Source organism: Lethenteron reissneri, chromosome 11 (assembly GCF_015708825.2).
Source record: "Lethenteron reissneri isolate LAM-NWPU_2019-01 chromosome 11, ASM1570882v1, whole genome shotgun sequence".
Taxonomy (NCBI): domain Eukaryota; kingdom Metazoa; phylum Chordata; class Hyperoartia; order Petromyzontiformes; family Petromyzontidae; genus Lethenteron; species Lethenteron reissneri.
The window spans coordinates 7815442-7838513 of NC_083789.1; the positions used below are offsets into that span (position 1 = coordinate 7815442).

Sequence of the window (23072 nt, forward strand, 5' to 3'; positions counted from 1 at the left end):
GAGACTTGCAATTCTTTGTTTCATCTACCACACTGGTTCGATTCCATCTCCCGGCGTGGAAGTTGAAACTATGGGGCAAGTGTTTTCGAGATAACTACCTTGCCTGATATACAGGAGGTCGTGGGCTTGATACCGACCCTAACACCTGTATATTTAGAGTTTGCATGTTCTCCCCGTGGTCGTGTGGATTTTTTTCCGGGTCCCCTGGGTTTGCCCTCCACATTTAGAAACGTGCGTTTCGAGTATTTGGTTGCTATACATTTCCACATGATTAAGCCACCTCATTGAGCTGTCATTTGTGGCCAGGTTGCTTCTGATAAAGAGCTATATAGTTCAATGGGCCTTACCCGGTAAAGACAAAAATGCAAAGAGTTAACTTCCAACCCACACCCCAACCTCGTATATCCAAATCAGCAGTGTTAATGGGTGCATACCACAGTGGGTAGGTCCGGTGTGGTGGGGTAAAGCCTGGGCACTCTTCCAAGACGTCTGGCCAACGTGGAAGTGTGGGTCAAAATATCGTCTGTCGAGGCGGGGGGCTCTCAAGAGCTTCCTTTCGTGGAACCTCTTCTGCCAGCAGTGACGAGCAAGTACTTGCAGGGCAGCGCCTGTACCTTTTTGTTTTATATATTTACCCTATTGTTAAATGAAGGCGGTGCACCCGCTCCACTCGGTTTCTTTACAGCTGCGAGCGCCTGTGATGTATGGCGCGTGTCGCATCATCACTCATTAAATTTTGTGGACGTGTGTTATTTACGCGCGGAAGCCATGATGGACAATTAGTCTGGTGGCATTGGCGGGGGGGGTGGCAGAGTGAGGAGTTGATTTATCTCCCCCTCCCCCCCCCGGAGCAGACGCGTGACTTTTCGCTGCCGGGTTCACACGGAGGGGACACGGAGGAGAGACGATACCGAGCCCTCGTCTCACACCACGTAGAACCCTCGCCTCACTCAATGCAGGACCCTTGGAAATGACCGATAGAAAATATCGTCTCATCCGGTCATCAACCCTCGTATCGTCCCATGTAGAACCCAAGTAGAACCCAAGTCTCATCCAAAGATGCTTTTGTCTATATTCTTAGGTTTTTTCGGTAAAGTCACGTAGGTAAAAAAATTAAAATTAAAATTTATAAAAGTAAAATAAAATAAAAATAAAAAATCACGACGTTTCGGAGGCAACACAAGCTTCCGTCTTCAGGTGGAACCGTCACAGCCACGACAGCTGTATCAAGTAAATGAGAGATTACAAGAGATACCACTCCGTATATATATATTGGTTGAGGGGGGAAGGGCCAGGAACGGCACACTTTTTATTTAAAAAAAATTTTACTTTTATTAATTTTAATGTTTTACCTACGTGACTTTATCGAAAAAACCTAAGAATATGAATCCTTGCAGTCACGAAAGCTTCAAATCTATGCTTTTGTCTCTCAATGCTGAACTCTTACCTCATCCGATACAGACCCACTGTCTCATCTTCAGCAGGATCCTTGTCCTATCTAATACTGAGCTGTTATCTATGTCTGTACATCACCTTATCGTGTCTTAGTAATGTAGTGCCTTGACCCAAGGCCTTGACCAAGGTGCTTTACAGATCATTGAGAAGGGGACATTTGAATGTAGTGGTGGAGATGTAGTGGTGGAGATGAGGTGAATACAATAGATGGAGAGGAAGTAATGGGGGCGAATCATGTGAATTACCCTCATTTCACCCCTCATTTAATTCATTATTGAACCACCTTTTCATCCAACGCTATTGGCCAAAATACCCCAATATGGGACCGCAGCGGACGGGCACTTGTTGGTGGGCCTGGTTCTGGCCGCCCTCCTGCTTGTCTGTGGTTTCCTGCGCCTCTACACGAAATATCCATGCGCGTTACAAATTCGACAATTATAATCCTATACATTCTTGGTTCTTTTGGTAAAGTCACGTAGAAGGGAAGTAATAAAATAATAAAAATAAAACATGATAAAAAAAATTCTCATGACGTTTCGGCCACAACGCAAGCAGAAGACAGGTCTGTCTTCTCGACAGACCTGTTTCTTCACCTGAGGACGGCTGCTTGCGTTGTGGACGAAACGTCGTGAGAATTATTGTGTTTCATTTTTATTATTTTATTACTTCCCTTCTACGTGACTTTACCGAAAGAACCAAGAAGATGAATCCCTGCAGTCACGAAAGCTCTAAATCGAAAAAGTCATATTTGTTAAATACTCGGGCTGTGACATGGCATCGAGCCATTCCAGTATTCATATTGAGTCTTAAGCTCATGAGACTCGTATGGAATTGCGCTTTTTTAAGAGAGGATTCCGCGCGATTCGCGTGCCCTTCGTGCAGTCGGTAAGCATCGTCCCTGCAGCCAGTAGAGCCGCTAGCATTCACCACAGCGTCAAAATAATGACCGATTCTTTATTCGAATCTCGACCTTGAATCGCGACCACTGGTCACATCCGGCGTGGCAGAGTGGAGGAGGCGTCGGGGTGTGCATTGCTCCACCCACAGTATTAATAATAATGATTTTACAGGCCATTAGAATTCAACCTTTGATGAATGATGCTGATAACGTTATTTCACCGACATTAGCCGCTAATCATTGATACCACGATTAGTCACTGGTTGCAGCACTGCTCGAGGTGCCACTGATGATGACGACTACGGCGATGATGTTAGTGTTGGGGCTAATGAGCGCGGCGAAGCTGAGTAATATGACGGAGTGTCTGCCAGCTCCTTCAAACGGAACGCGGTGATCGTGTCCAATAATCGGCACATTTCACTGCGCATGGGATGATGTAAATGACCTCTCTCTCTCTCCGTCTCTCCTTTTCTCTCCGTCTCGGTGTCTGTCGTTCTGTCTCCCTTTGTGCCTCTTATCTTTCTGCCTCTGTCTCTCCTATGGCTCTCTGTCTATATGTCTCGCGTTCTCACTCTGTCTCTCGTACTGTCTGTCTTCCGCTTGGTTTCGATCTGCTTCTTAGTCTCTCTCCTTCTCTCTCATTCTTTTCACTCTTCATTATTTATTTTCCTGATCAGCAAAAAAAGAAAAGTTCTCCGTTTTGACCTTGGATCCACTCGTCTCTCCCCAAACGTCTCTGTCGCACCAGTGGATTGTCATCCACATGTCTAACTTGACGATGGGAATACCAAGACATCAATGAAAGGGCATGGTGCGGCCCATACCACCGTGTGTCCTACCGGCCTAAACAGATGCTCACTGTAGCATCCCTTGCACCAAACAGTCTGTACGGGAGATCATTGTCCCTGCAGATCCTGGTGAATGATGGTGCTCATGCTATTGACAGCGATGGTGATGGTAATTCTGCTGGCGATGCTTGCTTAATGACTTGCAGACAGCATAGAGGTTGCATGCGGCGATGAGGTGAGATAGGGCAAGGCAGATGGGGCAATGCAGACCAAGTCAGCGCAAGGCAGATGGGGCAATGCCGGTGCAGGAAAGGAGTGAATAGGGTATATAGTTTAATATATGGCAGTCTATAATGGGATAGGTTAGGATTGGGAAGGGCAGAGTATTATCGGATATGATAGGGAAACTAAACTATTTAAATTCAACTTTGTATTTATTTATTTTACTAGGTAATGTCCCACTGAGCTAGATAGCTATTTTTCAGAAGCGACCTGGCCACAAATGATCGCTCAATGAAGTTGCTTATCACGTGGAAATTTATAGCAGCCAACTACTCTAAACGCACGTTGGTTGTAAATGTGGAGGTTAAAGTCGGAGGGTCCAGAGACAAATTCACACGACCAGGGAGAGAACCGCTCAGGGCAGGGCAAGCCGCCGGGGAGGCGCGGGGGGGGGGGGGCGCGGGGGGGGGGGGCACGGGGGGGGGGCGCGGGGGGGGGGGGGGCACGGGGGGGGGGGCGCGGGGGGGGGCGCGGGGGGGGGGCACGGGGGGCACGGGGGGCGACTGACCGCAGGATAAGCAGGAAGCAGACGTCACCGACAAGGTTGAGGATGGAGACGGCCATGCGGCGTCCGCCCTGCTGCTGCGACACGAGGTAGCTGTCGGTGAGCAGGAGGCTGGCGAGCACCATGCACAGGGCGACGCACGCGTGGCAGCGCCGCCCCGCGAGTAGCACCATCGGGGCGCCGGCTCCCACGGCCCCCGTGCGTGGGAAGCGGTCGGAGCGGATAGCTGCGGCGGCCGCGGTGGTGGTGGTGGTGGGGCGGCGGTGACGCGTGTTATAAAGTAATTATTTAGAAAATGCAATGGGGTGTTTGTGGGAATGACGACGGTGGTGGCAGAGGCTTTGTCTGCCTTTGATGAAATAAATAAATGTTTTGAGTGTAATCAAGTAAAGTATCGTGAATTAGTGTTTTAAGTGGTACAACTATGTTGCTGTGGTTGTTCCACCTGATGAGGATTGCTTGTGTTGCGATCGAAACGTCGTAATTTGTTCTATTTTATTATATAGAATTTTATTTTTACCTACGTGACTTTACTGAAAGAACCAAAGAGTATGGATTCCTGCAGTCACGAAAGCTTCAAATCAAGATTGGCACAACTAATTGTGGCGTTTGTGAGTGAAGATGACGATGGTGGCGGTGAAAGACTTGCCTTTGATGGTATTATGAAAGAGTTGAATTAAATGTAAGTAAGTGAAAATAAGCTAATTGGTGTTAAAGAATACAACTATTAACATTAGTATAGGAATTATTAAAACGATGATGATGGTGTTGGTGGTGGTGGCATTGGTGCCTTATTGACTTGCGTTTGAAAAAGTAAAATGTATTTAATCAATGGTTATTCATCAAAAGTAAACGAAGTGATGAAACTCAAAACGTATAGATTTTGTAGGAATGACAATGATTGTGGTGGTGGTGGTGGTGGTGAAAGACTTATGTTTTATGAAATCAAAATGATAAATTCAAAGTAAAAGTATAATGTATAAGCGTTCAATAGCAATGACAATTATACATGCCTTCTAATGATCTCAAGGGGAGTTTCCTACTTAGTGAAATTACATTGTGAGAAAATTGTTCGTTTAATAACGTGAAACGCGTTAAAGCTGCAATTCATAAAATGAAGGGGATTGGAAAACCAAAATAAAAATTCCGCTCAAGTAAAATGTTACAATATTCATATATGAACGAGGGTGTCCTGAGGTAAAACAAATGACTGGCCTTATAAAAATGAAGGCAATTTAAAATAAGTTATGCTTATGACATTTTAATATACATTGTGTAAAAATCTATAAACAGCGCCTATGTTTAATAAATGAAATAATATATCTTAAAATGGAAATAAACAGTCTAGCGTTTTTGCTTTAAATAATTAATTCAACAAAAAATCGTGTTCTGTCGCCGTTGTTTCCTGCGCCCGTGTTCAGTTTTTAAATCGTTCTTGAAAGCGAAGATTAAAATATTTATTGCAGAAATTAATTAGAGTATAGTTTAACAAAAAACGCCAGTGAACTATAATGAATGAAGTTGAATGAAAAAAAAAATGAAAGGAAAATGAATAAAATAATATTTAATTGCAACGGATTATCCGTGGAAAGTGATTCAAATTAAATTAGTGTAAGATAATTTATGGACGAAGATGCGGAATATAATTGTCTTGGATCAGCCTGGAAACGGTAAATAAGAAATCATCGTATTACTTATTTCACGATGATGTAAATCAAATGCATTGGTCACGCTGTGAGTGGTGCTTGCCTCCCTCGCAATAACATTAAAGTTTTATTTCAGAGATAATAACAATCTTTCCACTATAATCGTTTTGAGTCTCAAGAAATTGATTTTCCTCCGCTTTATTTGGTTTTAATTCACTTGCGGTTCATGTGCTGCGAAGCTCGGTGTACGAGGCTTCTCTCATGCTGCGTGTGATTCGTGTTTAAATGGGAGAGGTGACAGAAACCCCAGTGACGAGGTTCATTTTGTTGTAAGACAACCACCTCCAGGGTTGTTGTAATCACTTCATCGTCATTTACATCGTCGTCATCATCATCAGAATATTTGTTTATCCCCCCCCCCCATTTCCCCTTGTGCCGTGTCGGCCTTCATAGGGGCTTGCTAACAGCACTTTCCCCAAAAGTCTGTTGAAAGCTATATGCGGGGGGCGGGGGGGGGGGAGGTCTTTGTAATTGTTCTATGTATAAGGGCAGTGATAGAAGATGGGAGATCTTTTATGCTCTGGTTCCCCGGGAACAGAAGAAATACTGCATCGAAATCTGCTCCTGCTCGTCCCCATTGGTGACCCCTGAGCAATTGGTGCAAATTCCACATTGCCATGGTGGTCACACATTCCAAATTGATGAAATAATTAAAACTGTGAAGAAAAGTTAAGTGGGCTTGTGCAGGACACGCCATGAGAAGAGACGATGGCCGATGGTCTTGAATAGCGACAAGAGTGGTAGCCACCAAATAGAATGAGAGGATCCGCCACCGAAGAGACGGAGCGATGAAATCAGCGCCTATGCAGGTGCTGGGTGGAATGTTACATCCTGGTATCACGAGTTATGGTGGCGGCATTGGGTAGGCCTTCGTCCAGCAGCGGATTGACCGTGGCTGATGATGATGCTTTTTTCGCACCTTCGATTAGCACGGTTGGATGCGTGGTCAACATGTATGCATGTAGAACTTCTTTCGCTCCGTACGTAGCCAACCTTCCTAAACGGAGGTGCGATTATGAATGTAATCGCTGTCAACCACTTCTCACAAGTTGAGGACTATATTATCCACTCCGGAAGGGCCACCTTGACATTCCTGGAGCGCCCCAGGGCTGAATGCCATGTGTGGCCCACCTTGTTCCACCACTTTCTGCGGGCCTCTCACGGGGCCCTCTCTTGTAATGAGGCCCACGGCAAATTGCCCCTTTCCACCGTCACGCTAGGCAGGCCTGCGTGGGAGAGCTGTGTTTCTCCCAGACGAGGATTTAAACTTGCAAGCTTCCGACTGCGAGTCAAGCGCTCTCTAACCGCTGCATCACCCTGCCGGTAGCGCTACGCATGTGCTCATGTTATGTAAACGAATGCGCACACGCGTTTGCAGAGAGATCAAAGTTAAGCTGCAACAAACACTTCCGCTGAGGATGTGTATCACCGCTTCAGGCGGCGGTGCGGATGAACAGGCCACTTAAATGGATTTTGGCAACGTAACATCCACCTTGTTGTAGGTGTGTTTATTAATTATTTGTAATAGCTCGGTCTTGGTTATTTTTGTTCACGTTGCATTTTTCATGGAGTCTTCTATCTCTGTGCGGTGAAGTTTAATTATCGGCTGCCCGCATACAGGTTCGCCAATGATGAAAGAGGTGGAATGTTGTGTGCGTCTGTATGTGTGTGGGAACTGGCAGTGCAACGGTGCTATGAATCCAGCAGCCCGAGATTCCTGGTCACGGCCAACACCAGTGACGATTATTTTAACTGAACCTGGGCTTCCCCTAGGTCGACTCGGCCTCCAATGAGTACCTGGTTCGGTGTCTAAAAACATCGCCCCTGCGGAGACAATGGCGGCCGGACGTGGTGTTGGCCACCCACCCCCTCGTGTGCTGTGCCGACCTTCATAGGTGTGCTCTAACAGCAGTTTCTCCACCAGTTTCAGTCTGGATGGCTACACGGGGGTGGGGGGAGGGTTTTTTGTGTGTGTGCGTACGTGGATTTGTTTATTTATCTTCCTTTTCATTAATCTTCTCTGCTATTTAAACCACTTTCTATGTAAATGTGTTGCGATGAACTCTTGATGGATTTGGGCGTGCGGGGTGGTGAGCTGCAGGATTATAAAGCCGCAAAGCCTAGGCAAAACTCAACGCTCATTTTGAAGAGGGTCTTGCCTTGGGATGTTCGATCTATTCCTTACACCACATCGTACACAATGTATTTCGTTTTTTGTCTGTGGACATTCGTGGGCTAATAATTCACCCCTCCCCTCCAGCCTATGGACTTCGGTGAATTGTGATTAATTGTCGAAATTCGAATTCAAGAATCGATTTCTGATCCCGGTGAATGGTTGCGTCTCTAGTGGCTGATGCAATCTCGATTCACAAGTGAAGCTATTCGATGCATTCATCATGATCTTATACATTGATATTGATTGACGATCGCCACTTATATTTAACAACGATCACTTTGTCAGCATTTGTACAATTACAGTCGCGATTATGACCATCTTCCTCACTTTGCATTTCTGACAGGTCCCCTCGAAAAGCCACCCCTCATTCCTTGTCCGCCACATTCAGCAACAAAAACCACAGCTTTTTTTTTATTTCTCCCCGCCTCCCTTTCTCTTCTAGTGTCTCGGATAAGCGTCGGTAAAAGGGTGATGTCTGTTTTTCACTGCCCCGCCCCTCCGCCAGATCTAAATCGATGGCTCTCCGATGAGCTGAGACCGTGCGGACCGCGGCCACGAAACGGCCGCGTCGCCCTCTTATTAAGTGATGGATTTTTTTGTTGTTGTTTTAAATCCCGTCGCATCCCAACCGACCTTGCGTTTCGCTCTCACGCGTTCGCCCCCGGGGGTGGCTGGGTGGGTGGGGGGCGCCGGCCGCGAGCTGTCTGCTAAACAGCAGTGGCCGTGGCTCCGAACTTGGCACGCCCGTGACTCTTGAGGATCGGGCGACGTCGTCCCTTAAGAACGCAGCAAGGCTATGCAAGCGCTGAGCCACGATACTGCATTCCTTTGACGATGAAGTTGCAATTTGGCCACGCTTTTGTCATTGTACTTTTTTTTATTGTGTTTCTAGTGACTTGCTTAACCCTTCTCTTCATTCATCGTGTATGCTTTGTGGTATTATTTTGTCGATGTGATTTGCTGGACGTCTGAAAAAGAGCCTCATAGCTCAGAGAACTCCTCCTCCGGTTTAAATGCAGGCGGTATAAACAGTACCGTGCGATTTTCATTGCAGTGCTTTCATCACTAAAGAAAAAATATTTATTTGAAACAAAAATATCGTCCCGTCTCCTCCAGAGCTGGCGGGGGGAAAATAATCAGTCGCTGACGGCTCGGAATGTGAGGTGGATGGGCAGATGGCAGTCAAGTAGCGTATTCTTGAACCTGTGTGGCACTTTGAGCCTTTTACTGCCCCCCCCCCCCCCCCCATCGGACTCCCGGGTTTTCTTTGGGTTCTCCACTTTCCTCCCACGTGTCACGCAGCTGATTAATGATATCGCTTTGCATACAAATTTTGATGTATGTATTTACATTTTAAATCAGTTTCGGCATGCATTTTTCTCTTTCTAAGGGGTTGTATGACATTCGGCCGTTTTCTGATATAAAACTGTTTCCTATGCCAATTGAAACATGCCCATTTGTCAGGTTTATTGGAATGCCCAGGGCCCCACCGTGTAAAGTCTGATCCCCAACTGCAAGTCAACCAATCTCTCTAAACTCTCTCTCTCTGTGCGCTGATAAAGGGCCTTCGCCCGAAGCATCGGCCTGCTGTATGTCTTCCTGCAACAACGGCAGCGCTAACGTGCGTCTTCACACAACTATATAACACGTCACGTTTCAACAAAATAAATAAGCAGACAATGTTTCCTTCACAAATCTGTCTAAAAAAAAAAGCTGTCTCTGGTGTGGACCAATCAGTTTCAAGGACAATGCATATATTATCAGAGTGTGTTTTTTTTTGCATTCTGACCACAAGCATTGTGGTTAATGCAGACATGATTCCTTGTAAAAGGTTTCAGTTTGGTGTTTTAACATCTTAACGCCTGTTTTGTTGCCAGAAAAAAGGGGAAAAACCTCTTATCAAAGGACACTCAATTAAAAAGTCTCAAGACCCCACCCAGGATTCTGGGTAAAGGACAAAGGCCTATAATTGATTTCAGAACGTGCCATGTAACGAATCAGATACAAGGACGAATTTACCGCTTCCGGGAGATTTCAACGCTTCTGATTTCGTCTTTGTGTCCGCGTGCGTGTGTACCGGCGCCGCGCGTGCATGCTCCGCAAAGCGCGTGGCCAGCCGCGAGGGTCTCGTGCAGCAATTACCCGCGTGGCCGTGCCGCGTCGCTTTAAGCCGCGCATCGTACGCCGCAGCCCGGCGCCGCGCGGCTCAAAGCAAATATCAGGAACTTGGAGATCAGCGTGGATCCCGAGTGCTCCCGTGCGGGTTAATCCCACGGAGGAGGGCGAGCGCCACGACGGCGCCCTGCGCCGCATGGCCGCGTGGCATTGACTGTGCGCCTAAAGGCCGAATCTTTTGGGCCGGTGCGGTTTATCTTCTTGAGGATTTTGCCTCCTCTCGGCATCGATGCCGCTGTTGCAGCTGCGTAAATGACGGTTTGTTTGTGCGCATTGAGTTTTGTTTGTCTGAATTAAATCCAATACATGGTGAGCTGACATTAATTTTGGCAAAAGCTTCTTTATTGTAAGGGACAATGTTTTATTTGTTTGCCTGCTCACTTTAGTGGCGAGTCGAGCGGTATCTGAACTGGGTGCTGGGCTTCGCCTGGGTCGACTCAACCTTAAATGAGTACCTGTAAACAATTGCACTGGGGAGACAAAGGTGGCTGGGCGTGATTTCGGTCAGACCACATCCTCGTGCACCGTGCTGGCCATCATAGCTGCTCGCTCAAGCATTTTTTACCAACGGTCTGAATGCTACAGGGGGGGAGTTTGTGTGCTTGTGATGCAGTGGTTAGTGCATCCACTGCTGCAAACCTGGTGATCTGATATCTCAAAGGTCCATTGCCCTCCCTTTGGTCAACTCCGTTTTAAATCCGTACCAAGTGCAGGGTCTAAACATCAGCAATGGAAAGACCAAATTGGCTGGATTCCGTGCAGGGTACACAACCTCAATTATAGCGTCGTTATGAAGAATATAAATCAGAGTGTATTTAACTTAATGTTGTTATATTGTCATTCTCATTATCGTCGTGGAAAATGGTACAATTAAAATCAATCGTTTGTTGCGGAGAATATAAATAACACATTGTTATGTGTTATAAATAACACATTGTTATTTATATTATCCACAACGACGTGAATGATAATTTTCAGTGTTGCTTGCCCCTGGGATTCTCGTGACCCTTACAGTCACCGGTGACCCCTCCGTTCATTACAACGATTCAAAATGATTGACCCTTTAATCGAATGACGACCCTGGATCGCGACAACTCATCGAGTCGTCGGGGTGGTGCGTGGGAAGGTGGTGTCTTGTTCCACTTCCAACTCCGAGTATTTTTTAAGAATATTTTTGTTTAGCAAGAAATTTTGATCTCCCCTGCCCCCCGCACCCGCGCCCATACCGCTGTGGTGTTGTGAGAACATGTGATGTTGATGATGATGATCCCTTTTCTAAGAATAAAGATCCAGAGCTGAGGTGAGGACAGATGGAGACAATCGCGTAACTCAATGCAAAGAGGTTAAACCACAGTGGCACGAGTTAAATCAAATAATGGAAAAGAAATCCCACGAAAATGTTAAAACTTTCCTTATCGGCGTTTGCACCTGCACGCTCTCCCTCTCTCTCTCCCTGTGAACACACTCTCTCTCTCTCCACCCGCTAACAATCTTTCCCCCGTGGGATTCACACACCGGTGCCGCTGATCGACGATGGAACGACGCGGCAATTTCTCGAGCTGGGATTTCGATTTCTGTAAAAACCCCGGCAACCGATTGGGGTCCGTCCGGCCAGACGGCCCCGGCGCTCATCGGCTCTGCGCGGGAAAATTAGACCCGCTCGGAATCCGCTTCATAATTCACGGGTCACGCCGTTGGTTCAGGATTCGGGGCCACGGTCAGTTGAATTCACCGCCTGGGGCCGGTGTCGTTGATAAGTGAAGTCTCCTGTTAGATGTCAGATGCTACGCTGTACCTACTCGCTGCGTGGTCGCGACCTTTGGGATTTGGACCCCTCCATGCCACCACTGTCACTATGAAAGTGTTCCTTCTGGTACTGTTGCTAATGCTGCTGATGCGAAAGTGTTGATGGTGATGATCATTCTGATGATGATTTTCTGCTAATGCAGCTACTGCGATAGTGTTGCTGCGGTCGTATTGATAATGATAGTGCTGCAAATTCTGCCGGGGCTGCTGCTGATGGTGCTGATTCTGCGGATACGAATTCTGCTGCTGTTACCACTGCTGATAGTGCTGCTGCTGGTTTCGTGGTGCTCTGTAATTGCCGCGAGCATCCGCTGTGGCTAATTACTGCCCAGCCGTGTGGGCGGGAGAGGGGCAGCCCGGAGGATGTGCGAGCAGCAGTCGAGCAGCAGAGCTGTAAGAGCAGCTGACCGTGTAATGGCTGCGGATTTTTTTATCCCCGTTTTTGTTTTGAACAGGCCCCTGAGGTGAACTAAAGGGGAAGTGGTGGGGGTGGTGGGAATGGGTGAGGTGTTGGTGTACCATCGTTGTTGAATGCGCTCCACCCGTGCGAGCTTCCACAACGGTTTCCACCTTTTCAGTGTGAAAGGTCAAAAGGTCAACCATGCCACTGTGAGATTGGGGGGAGGAGGGGCGCGCCTCACTATCGAGGGACACTTGCCCGGGTTTTGAATTGGGAGTAAGCGGGATATTACCCCCACTTTGTGTAATACATAATAGCAGAAAGTATTTGTAGGCAGTAAAGCCATCATCATCAGCACAAGCAATGGTCTATCCACTGATGGATGAAGTCCTCCCCAAGCTTCCACCATCACATGCCCTTTTTGTATTCTGCAGAGGCCATAATGGTATTTGATATTCATTAGTCTTTGCCAGCATATTGATTTACAGCACGCATGTGCTTCATAGTAGAGAAATCTTTGCTAAGCACTCCTTGCTCATGCGGCTAATTAAACATCGCATTTGTATATAATTAACTTGACGTGTGTACATTTCAAACAGTCGATTCTCGCAAGCACGATTCGATGTGGGTATCTTGAGCGGAGGAGTCATTTTTAATCGAGGAATCAACGCGTCGTTTTCGGCAGAGCCTGGATTCCTGGTCACTTTACAGCGGAGGGAAAATTATGCAGCGAAGTTGTGGCATTACTATTATTATTATTTTACAAATGACAGTGAAAATTGTCTTCACGCTAACGCATTCATTGTACCCCATCCACGGTGTCACTTGAGCCCTGCTTGGTCTGATGTGGCCGTACTGTGCTTATGACAACCAAAAAGCACGGAACCCATGCTTCTTTCAAGCCATTTTTAAATCCTTTATATTAAGTTCACTTGCTTGCTTGCTTGCGCGCTTACGACCGTGCAAATCTTTCGGTCGTTTTTTAACCCACTTCCCGTGATCCAATCGAGCTGACATGTTGCACACAGACTCGTTGTGCGTGACAATTTATTTTCGTGAAAGTTTTTTTTCCAAAATTTTCAACATTTTAGGAATTTTTTTTAAATATTTAATTACCAATTGCTTAATGGTGGCAGGCAATCATCTGACCCATAGGTGGCAGCCATCTCAAGCCAGATAACGAGAGGATTCTAGCCGCCACGCATATAAAAGATTTATAGTGAAAAACTTTGTTTTTACGGGTTAATTTTTTAGCCAGACATGAGGTGCGAGCAGTGGCGCAGTGGAGGAGCGCACTGCCCTTTGCACCCCGGTGACTCAAGTTCGTTTCGCAACCAAGGCTAACATCAGTGGCGAGTGATAACTGAACCGGTCATCGGCTCAAACTTTGTTTACTCGCCCACACTTGTCAGCGTGGTGAAGTACGGTCGGTTTAAACCCCAGCACGATTGGCTACGTTTGAAGGTTCGACATACGTACATACACTGTCGTTATCCAGCAGTGGATTGATAAAAGGGCTGTTACATGAATAAAGTACACGTTAGTGACTGCATTGATTCGTATTCTTGGTTTTTTCGGTAAAGTCACGTAGAAGGGAAATAATAAAATAATGAAAATTTAACATAATTAAATCTAATTCTCACGACGTTTCGGCCACAACGCAAGCAGCTGTCCTCAGGTGAAGAACAGGGCTGTTTTATTTTCAATATTTTATTATTTCCCTTCTACGTGACTTTAGCGAAAGAACCAAGAATGCACGTTTGTGTAAGAGAGTGTTTAGGTATTCCAGCACATTGAAGGCTCGCTCAATCGAGCTTATCGGCTTCCCACCATTCCAAATAAAAATTCTGATTCTGAGATTCTGACTGGTTCAGCTGGCTTGTATCGGCTTAATTATATACTATATTTCTTTTATAAATGTAATCGCTCTTATTAAAGAACAAATCTGCGCCCTCATGAAAAATATAACCTTTTGGTTAACAGCACGGCCGGGGAAAAGAACGAATAAAAGACGCATGAGCAATGTCAGAAGTCAGAGGTCAAACCCGTTATTTCACAGTGATGGCGTAATGAGTAACAAACCTTACCTTCCATAGGTAATTCTAAACGTAGAATTAGAAAAGCATTCGTATAAGCCAATGACACATGAAGGAAGACAAAGATCCCCCGTATAGCCTTTAACAAACTGAGGCCAAGTGCTGCTCACGAACACCATGCCCGGCTGCCTTTGTCTCCCCAGTGTTGGTGTGTACACATGGCACCAGGTAGTCATTTAAGGCTGAGTCAATCTAGGGAAGGCTCCCGCCTGGTTCAGATAAGCGCAGTGTGTTGACCACTACAACTACCGCTCCCCACACGTACTCATGCGCACATGCACACATGCACACACTGCAGCGCACATGTGCACTCAAACACACAAATTCACTGCCGCATGAAAATGCAAGCACATAAACACACACACTCACACACAATCCAATACACTCCGACACACACTAGCACACACAAATTAGAACACTCGCACTCTCTAACACGCACGCTCCAATAACACATGCACTCACATAATCAGTCTAAGACACATACATGGGTATGTACATATATAACAAAGACAAAGATCCTCCGTGTAACCTTAACAGACTTTAGGAGCAAGTGCTGTTAGTGAGCACCTATGAAGGCCGGCACGGCACACTAGGGGGTGGCCGGCCGCCTTTGTCTCATAGTGGTGATGTTTTTACACACCGCGCCAGGCTCCCATTTGAGGCCGAGTCGACCTAGGGGAGACTCAGGACCAGTTTAGATATTTGTCACTGATATTGGCCAGGAGTGGGAATTGAATGTGGGCCGCTGGGTTTGTAGCTCAGTACGTATGCCCACAACAACAAAGCTCCACCAAATAGCCTTAACAAGACCGTTGGGGCACGTGCTGTTAGTGAGCACCTATTTAGACCGACACGGCGCACTGGGGGGGGGGGGTTAGGTGGCCAACACGCCACCGCACACAAACGCACGGCACTATAACACGCACGCCCTCGTGCACACGCACGCCCTCGTGCACCCATGCACAGCACTATCACAACACGCACACACACACACGCGCGCACTCGCGTGCACCCATGCTGTGACACGCACGCACAGCACTATCACACAATTGCACGGGAGTTATTACTCAGGAGCTGCCCGATGGCTGTCAACCTCCGGGCGCCCATCAGTACAACCCTCGTTGGGGCCCGTGCCTTGATTTTTAATTTACAAGGGTGGTGGCGGGGGTGGGGTAAAGAAACGCACCGTGTGATGTATACAGTATTTATGTATTGCCAAAGACTCAAGCCGGCTCTCTGAAGATTTTCCTTTGCTGCCCCAACGAGTGGTCGACGGCCGCTCGCGCTAATGCCGACGACGGCGCGTGTCTGTTCGTCGTCACGCCGGGAACTCGACGCCCGCCTCTAATGTGCACGGAACACACGCACGCTTTCAAAACGTCAGCTTTCGCGAGCACAGTGTTATTCACGATTAAGGTTTTTTTTGGGTTCGATCGCGGAAATGTTAATGCGTCGTTTACCCCCGTAACCACCCGACACGGCCAATTCGTCAGGTTTGCCACGTAAACAAAACGTGCCAATCAATTGCGACTTCAGCACACCCGGTGTGTTGGAAAGTCAACCCGCAGCATTTACAATTCCGTGACGTTTCGCTGTCGATTATAACCGGCTCCGTCAAGCGGACAACACGCGACGTTTCGAGCAATGGCCCTTCTTCACAGCACACGTACAAGTAGGCCAGGGAGGTAGGAGTGGACTCGTGGCAGACTCTCACGAAGCTGTCGGCGCCGCTTAGCAGCGCGCCACGCGGGTCGGGCATTCTCCCTCGTTAGTCGCTCATTGTTCACTCGCGCCGTGGACGACTCTTGCCACCGCTACGTGGGCTCGTCGCTAATTCGCGTGGGCGACGCGGTCGACGCGGGCGGGGGGGTGAGGCTTGTGCGACGGTTTTCCCTGGGGGAGCCTACGCTTGTGTGCGGCGCTCGTGAAGGGAAATTAATTTGCTTTCATTAGGAATCGCTGCCGTTAGGGCGACGGGGGAGGTGGCGGGGGGAATTCGAGCGGTCCCGCTCGCTCGACGTCAGGGGAGACGGAGCGAGCGGCCGATGCGCGTCACGGTAATTTTTGCATTTTCTCTGCAGGTCACTGTCAATATCACTCCTCAGGTTGTGTGTGTCTGTGTGTGTGTGTCTGTGTGTCAAGTCGTGTTGCTTGTTTGTTTGACCAGGTGAGAACTCAAGAGACCGGGATAGTCTCATTTGCAAGAGTGTGTGTGTGCACGTTTGTGCATAAGGAGGTGTGACGCAGCGGCTTGCACGCGGCGCTATGAACCTGGCAACCCGAGTTCAATTTCCGCTCACCACCACCAACACCAATAATGATTATCTGAACCTTTTCTGGACCTCCCCTAGGTCGGCTTAGCCTCATATGAGTAGCTGACGCAGTGTGTAAACATCACAACTAAGGCAACAAAGGTGTTCAGTTGTGGTGCTGGCTTCCCATCCCCTCGTGTGCCGTGTTTGCCTTCATAGGTGCTCGCTAACAGCTCTTGCTACAACAGTCGATAAAGGCTATGCAGGGAATATTTGTATTTGAATGTACTTTCGGGTATAATTGTACGTGTTTTGTACGGATAACCATTCAACGCCCTACCCCACCTCCACGCCACCCCATGTGAACCCCATTACATGCAACATATGCGAATTTAAATCTCAAAAATCAATATTAATCCACGCGTCGTTACATCTCTAATGCCAAGTGCACACTGTGCCTCGGCCTAGCGGCCAGTGTGGCGGCCAACGTGGGGGGGGGGGGAGGGCTTTAGGGTCAGAGCCTCGCTTCACAAAACATTAATTCCTCTCCCGTTTTATTAGAATACAAATAAATACTTATAACACACACACACACACGTGCGCGCACGAACGTCGTTTTTTTTTTAATTGTGCCCGCATAATAACCAGTTTGTGATTCCCTCCCTGAGGACCAATTAGCAGCTGTGTTTGCAGCTGATGTCGGAGGGGCTGGGCGGGTGCACGGGAGCCGCTCTCTCGTTCGGGCAAAATAAATTATGCACAGACGAACGCTTCCCTTTTCTTCCCACGCGGAGCTTCAGTTGAACTCCCACCCTCAGCTGCACTCACGCCACGCAGACGACGCGCCGGTGCCGATGGAGGTCGGCCGGCTGGCCAGTCGGCCACCGACTGCGCAACAGTTTGCCGAATCCGGCAGAAGGAAAGTGGTGATGGCCGGGGGCCGGCATAGCAACGGCACCGTCAGCCCACGATTGTTTCTTAGACCTTTCTAAACTAAAACTAAACTATTTTTTATTTTACCAGGTAAGGCCCACTGAGCTATGCAACTCAGCAAAGTGGCTTAACATGTGGACATTTATATTAGCCAAATACTCTAAATGCATGTTTCTAAATGTCGAGGGAAGAGCCGGAGGACCCGGAGAAAAATCCACGCGGCCACAGGGATAGAGACATGCAAACTCCAAATATACATGGGTCAGGGTTGGGATCGAACCCACGACTTCATGTATACCAGGCGAGGCAGTTCACATCTCTCCACCGTGGCGCCATCTAAATAGGTATACGCCGTGATATGTGCCACGGTTTTTCAATCGGTATGTCGCATGTGGTGAGATGAAGTGTGGGAACTTCCACCTCTTCCTTCTGGCCATTGTGGAAGGGGAGGCTCAATTGCTCTGCAGAGCTCCACGTTAGCAGAGGCCCCCCCTCCCATCAGCGATGACATGATCAAGGAGTTTCATGGCTGCCCCTTGTCAATCAGTGTTCAGGGTGTAATGATGCATCGATATTGTTGATGTAGAAACTTAATTTGTAAATAAAAAAGACACCAATTTATTTTTTCCTCTATTATTAACTATACATAGTGAATGCTATTGAGATCCCGAGAACGCCAATATACAGGACATGGAACATTAAGATCGTATGCCTCGTTAGGACAGTCATCAGCGGAGATGCTTAATTGACGGTCGTTAGCAGACGGTGAGTTGGCAGCTGCTGCTTATACGACTGCTGATGATGATACTGCTGCTGTCCGCTACTGCTTCTGATAATTTTGCTGATGCATCTGCTCTTGATGCTGATATCGTTGCTGATGATTTTACAACTACTACTACCTGTGCTGACGATGATGGCATGGCTGCTTCTGCTGGTTTTGGGGATGCTTCTGCTGATGGCAATGATTCAGCCAATGAAATAGCATCAGCACGAGTAGCTACATAACTACAACTGCTGCTGATGCTGTTGCTACTGCATCAGCTACAGCCTCTGCTGATGCTAACGCTGATGCTAATGCTGCTGATGCTTATACTCCTGATGCTGGTGATGCTAATGCTGCTGATACTAGTGCTGCTGCTGATGCTGCTGCTACATCAGCTACAGCCTCTGCTGATGCTAATACTGCTGATGTTGCTGATGCGAATACTGGTGATGTTAATGCTGCTGATGCTGTTGCTACATCAGCTACAGCCTCTGCTGATGCTAATACTGCTGATGCTGCTGATGCTAATGCTGGTGATGCTAATGCTGATGATGATGCTGCTTATGCTGCTGCTACATCAGCTACAGCCTCTGCTGATGATAATACTGCTGATTCTGCTAATGCTGGTGATGCTAATGCTGCTAATTCTGCTGATGATGCTGCTTATGCTGCTGCTACATCAGCTACAGCCTCTGCAGATGCTAATACTGATGCTAATGCTGCTGATGATGCTGCTTATGCTGCTGCTACATCAGCTACAGCCTCTGCTGATGATAATACTGCTGATGTTGCTGATTCTGCTGATGCAAATGCTGCTAATGCTGCTGATGCCACTGCCGACGGCCTGGCGATCGGTCACCGTTACCACGCCACGCGCGCCATTATATCTTTTTAGTTAATTAATTTGGTAATTGTTTTTTAATTGTGCGTTATAATGCGAGCTTTTTGCCTCCAATTAATTCAAACATGCGTTTCTACACATTTTACTTAATGAGTTGGGAGTGGTGGGGTGGCGGAGAGAGGTGGGGGAATATATAGTCACCACCACCATATGGTTATAATTGTTATTATTATCATGAATACCGCTGTATTATTAGTCCTCGTTATCAGGCACGTTGTCAGCCTTGTAGCGTTCGCTGGAATCGGCTTGAACCGGACATCAAGAGAGCGGTCGTGAGCAAAACTATCACGACAACGAGACATCCTCCACATGGCCACTCTGCGGAGAGATGCGGAGATGCACACAGAGAGACGTGGGGAGATACACACAAGAGAGACACGGAGATGCACACGGGGAGACACACATGGTCACGCCAGGTGGACTATACCAGACAACCGCTACAAGGCCACACTGTGCCTCTATGCTGCCATACGGAAAAGCTTCCTTGCCGAAACGGAACCACTTGGAAATTCATGCGACCGGGAACATGGCGAACGTGGCAAACATGGCTCGACATGATTACGAAGGTCGTCGCAACGCACATCGACGTTGTCGAACATCTGGTTGCTTGGCACGGGAGTGGGGCAGCTCCAAAGTCAACGTGCAGAAGTGCGGCTCCTCCAGCGACAGTGGCACATCTGACTGTGGTGAAACTCCGAACCCGTGGAGCATCTATTGATCTGAGCCAGAGGTCGCAACCGGGTACCCGATACCCGTACCCTACCCGATACCCAGCTACCCGTACCCAGCCGGGTACGGGTACCCGTTTGCGACCCTGGTGCGGCCGGGTACGGGTACGGGTAGGCCGTGAGTCACTGGTGAGTAACCGTTTGTCACTCATTTCCCAACGTCTTGTCTCTTCTCACGATTCAAGTTCCTAGAATCAACCCACCCACGCCTGCAACATGGCTTCATCCCAGAGGTCGCAATTGGGTACCCGATACCCGTACCCGGCCGGGTATGGGTATCGGCCGGGTACGGGTAGCCGGGTATTGGGTAGGGTACGGGTACGGGTAACCGTTTGCGACCCTGGTGCGGCTGGGTACGGGTACGGCTAAGGAATCAAAACCCGTTTGCGAACTCTGATCTGAGCCCTGCACCGTGGAGGTCCTCGCCAGGGCTAGAGACCAGGCCACATCATCGTCATCATCACCACGATCGTCATCATGCGCCCGATGCTGGATAAACTTGCGATCGTGGTGGGAGCACACGAGGATGCCACCTGCCATGAGTAATCCATAGCTGCATGAAGGACCCCCTCCATCTCTCATGATCCCGCAATGTTCCAATCCGTCCGACCACATTCACACGAGCTGATTATTTCCATTGCTCCATCTCCTCGGCGGCCATGCTGGCGGGCACGTTTCATCCGTTGGCCGTCACCTTATTATAATGATTATTGTTGTTGACCAACGACCATCGTCCCGTCTCGCCATGACGTGTCCTACCTCCAGCGCCCCCAGCGCCCCCAGCGCCCCCTTACTTTGTTTACCGAATTAGTTATTTAATCTACGTCCACTATGTAATCCACATGTTACTCTTTTCTGTCTCGCATTCTTATTATTGTTAGTACATCATGAACATTGGTTGTTTGCGCTACATTCTTGCCTGCTTAGATGTTTTAGCTGCGGGGGAACCTCAGCGGCCGTCCTGTCACTGGGCTGATAAATTGCGTTGAATTGCATTATCACCCACCATGCATATTCGGAATCTTTAAGCCTTCATGGCTCAAATAAACTTCTCTCTGATTCTTGCAGACCCTTTATTTGTTTTACACAATTGTGCAGCTTGGGAATTTCATCAAAGTTTTTATTTATTTAAATAACCAAATAAAATGATTCACGCTTGCATGCAATTATCGCGACCTATGACCTCACACTGGCTGTGTAGTGCCGCCCCCTCTCACCTGCAACTTTTTCATCGTCTTCCCTAAACACACTCGCGGATCTTGGAGTGGGGGGGGGAAGCGATGGGGGCGAGTGGTGACTGGAGTTGTTGTAGCGGCTGTGGTGGTTGCTGTGGCGGTGATAGCAGCGGTTGCTGTGGTTCTGTCGGTGTTGGGGTGGCGATGGTGGCGGCGGCGGTGGCATCGGGCATTGAATCAAGCAACCGCCAAAAACCCATTATCCGCTAATGCCTGCCACAGCTCTCGGCATAAAGCAAATTGGGGACCTGTGGCAGTCGAACGTATTAGCGCTCCTAATAGCAAATCTTAGTGTAGGCGTCTGAGCATAAAGCGTGCGTTGGCGCTTTGCATGTGTGCATTTGCATGTGTGCGTTTGTGTGCACGTGTTATTGTGTGCGTGTGCTTGGATGTTGTGTGTTGCACACGTGTGCTTGTGTGTACGTATACATGTGCTCGCAAACAGCACTTGCCCCAAGTGTCTGTTAAGGCTATACGGGGGATCTTTGTTTTTTGTTTGCATACATGTACGTACATTTGAATGTGTTTATTTGTGTGTCTGCACGAGCCTATGTGCAGCTGTGTCTATTTTGTGTGTAAGTATGTGTACACGTGTTTGCACGTGGTAATGTAGTGGTTAGTACGCTGCCCTACGAACCCAGCGACCCGAGTTGGGATTCCCACTCACGACCAATAACATTCGCGAATATTCGAACCGGTTCTGGGCCTCCTCTAGATCGACTCAGCCTCAAATGAGTCCTGGCCACCCACCGCCTTAGTGTGCCGTGCCGGCCTTCATAGGTGCTCGTTAACAGCACTTGCGCCAATAGCCTGTTAAGGCTATACAGGGAATCTTTGTGTTTGCACGCTACAATCATGGCCACCTGGGTCAGATTCCCAGCTGCGGAAGACAGGAGTGATATGTGAGCTTGTCCTGGGCCTGGTCTAGGGTAGCTCGATCTTAAATGAGTAACTTGTGAGGCATGTGCACATCCGTACTGGGGAGACAAAGAAAGCTGGGCATGGTAATGGTCGCACAGTTTGCCTTGTTGGCCTCAATGGAAGCTCGCTAACAGCACTTTCCCCCGTGCAGTTAATGAGGCTAAGCGGGAGATCTTTTTGCGTGTGCAATTTATGTGTAGCATTATGCTATCCTCTGTGTTCTTGTGATTGTCTCGTGTGTGTGTGTCATCGACACAGCCTCAAATGGATAACTGGTGCGGTGTGTAAACATCGCCACTCGGGAAACAAAGGTGGCCGGTATGGTGCTGGCCAACCATCCTTCCCCTCGTGTGCCGTACTGACCTTCATAGGTGCTAGCTAACAGCACTTACCCTCAACAGTCTATTGAGGCTATATGGGGAATAGTTTTCATCGATGGTGTCTATTTGTAAAATGCGTTGTGTTTGTGTGTGCATTTGTATTGTGTATCTGTGTGTCGCCGTGTCACTATATAGTCCACGTCTTTCCTGTGCTGTTCATGAAATGGTGCATCCTGTGTCATGCGGTATTTGATGTTTCTCTATCATGTTTGCATTTATATCATGTTTGCGTTTATTCTGTCAAATCAACGCAAACATGATAGAGAAAGCATCTTGTGTAACACTGTGTGTCCGTGGCCTGTAGATGGGTTTATAATGTAACACTGTGTCATCATCATCATCGTCGTCGTCGTCGTCGTCATCATCATCGTTTTCACCAAGCCCGATCTATCCACTGCTGGATGTGCGCCTCCCCACGCCGACGCCACCCTGCACCCGTCTTGCGATGGTCACAGTCCACCTCGCTCCTGCACATGACCTGACCTGATCTCATCGCTCCACCTCCACGGTAGTTGTCCTGGGCATCATCTACCCTTTTGCTGCCAGTTCTTCTCTAGTCTCATCTGTTGGCCACAATCCCTTCCAGCGATTTTTCGTGCAACGGTCTCCTATCGGCATTTGTTCATTGAGACATTTTTTCTTCCTCTCTTCGTCTCCCAGTGAAGAATTCGG

The 23072-nt window shown here is 48.1% G+C and overlaps 2 protein-coding genes across 4 annotated transcripts in view; one reads left to right on the forward strand and one right to left on the reverse strand.

The window, feature by feature from the left end:
• MRPL11 (mitochondrial ribosomal protein L11) overlaps nucleotides 1–23072 on the forward strand; it is a 101918-nt gene that overhangs the window by 32763 nt on the left and 46083 nt on the right. The gene's annotated exons all lie outside the window — the stretch shown is intronic.
• Nucleotides 1–23072, reverse strand: part of LOC133341408 (uncharacterized) — a 44753-nt gene that overhangs the window by 9907 nt on the left and 11774 nt on the right. Inside the window, exon 2 of the mRNA XM_061549988.1 lies at nucleotides 3932–5589. Coding sequence (XP_061405972.1) covers nucleotides 3932–4101 — 170 coding nt within the window. The 5' untranslated portion in view covers nucleotides 4102–5589. The remainder of the gene's footprint in view (nucleotides 1–3931; nucleotides 5590–23072) is intronic.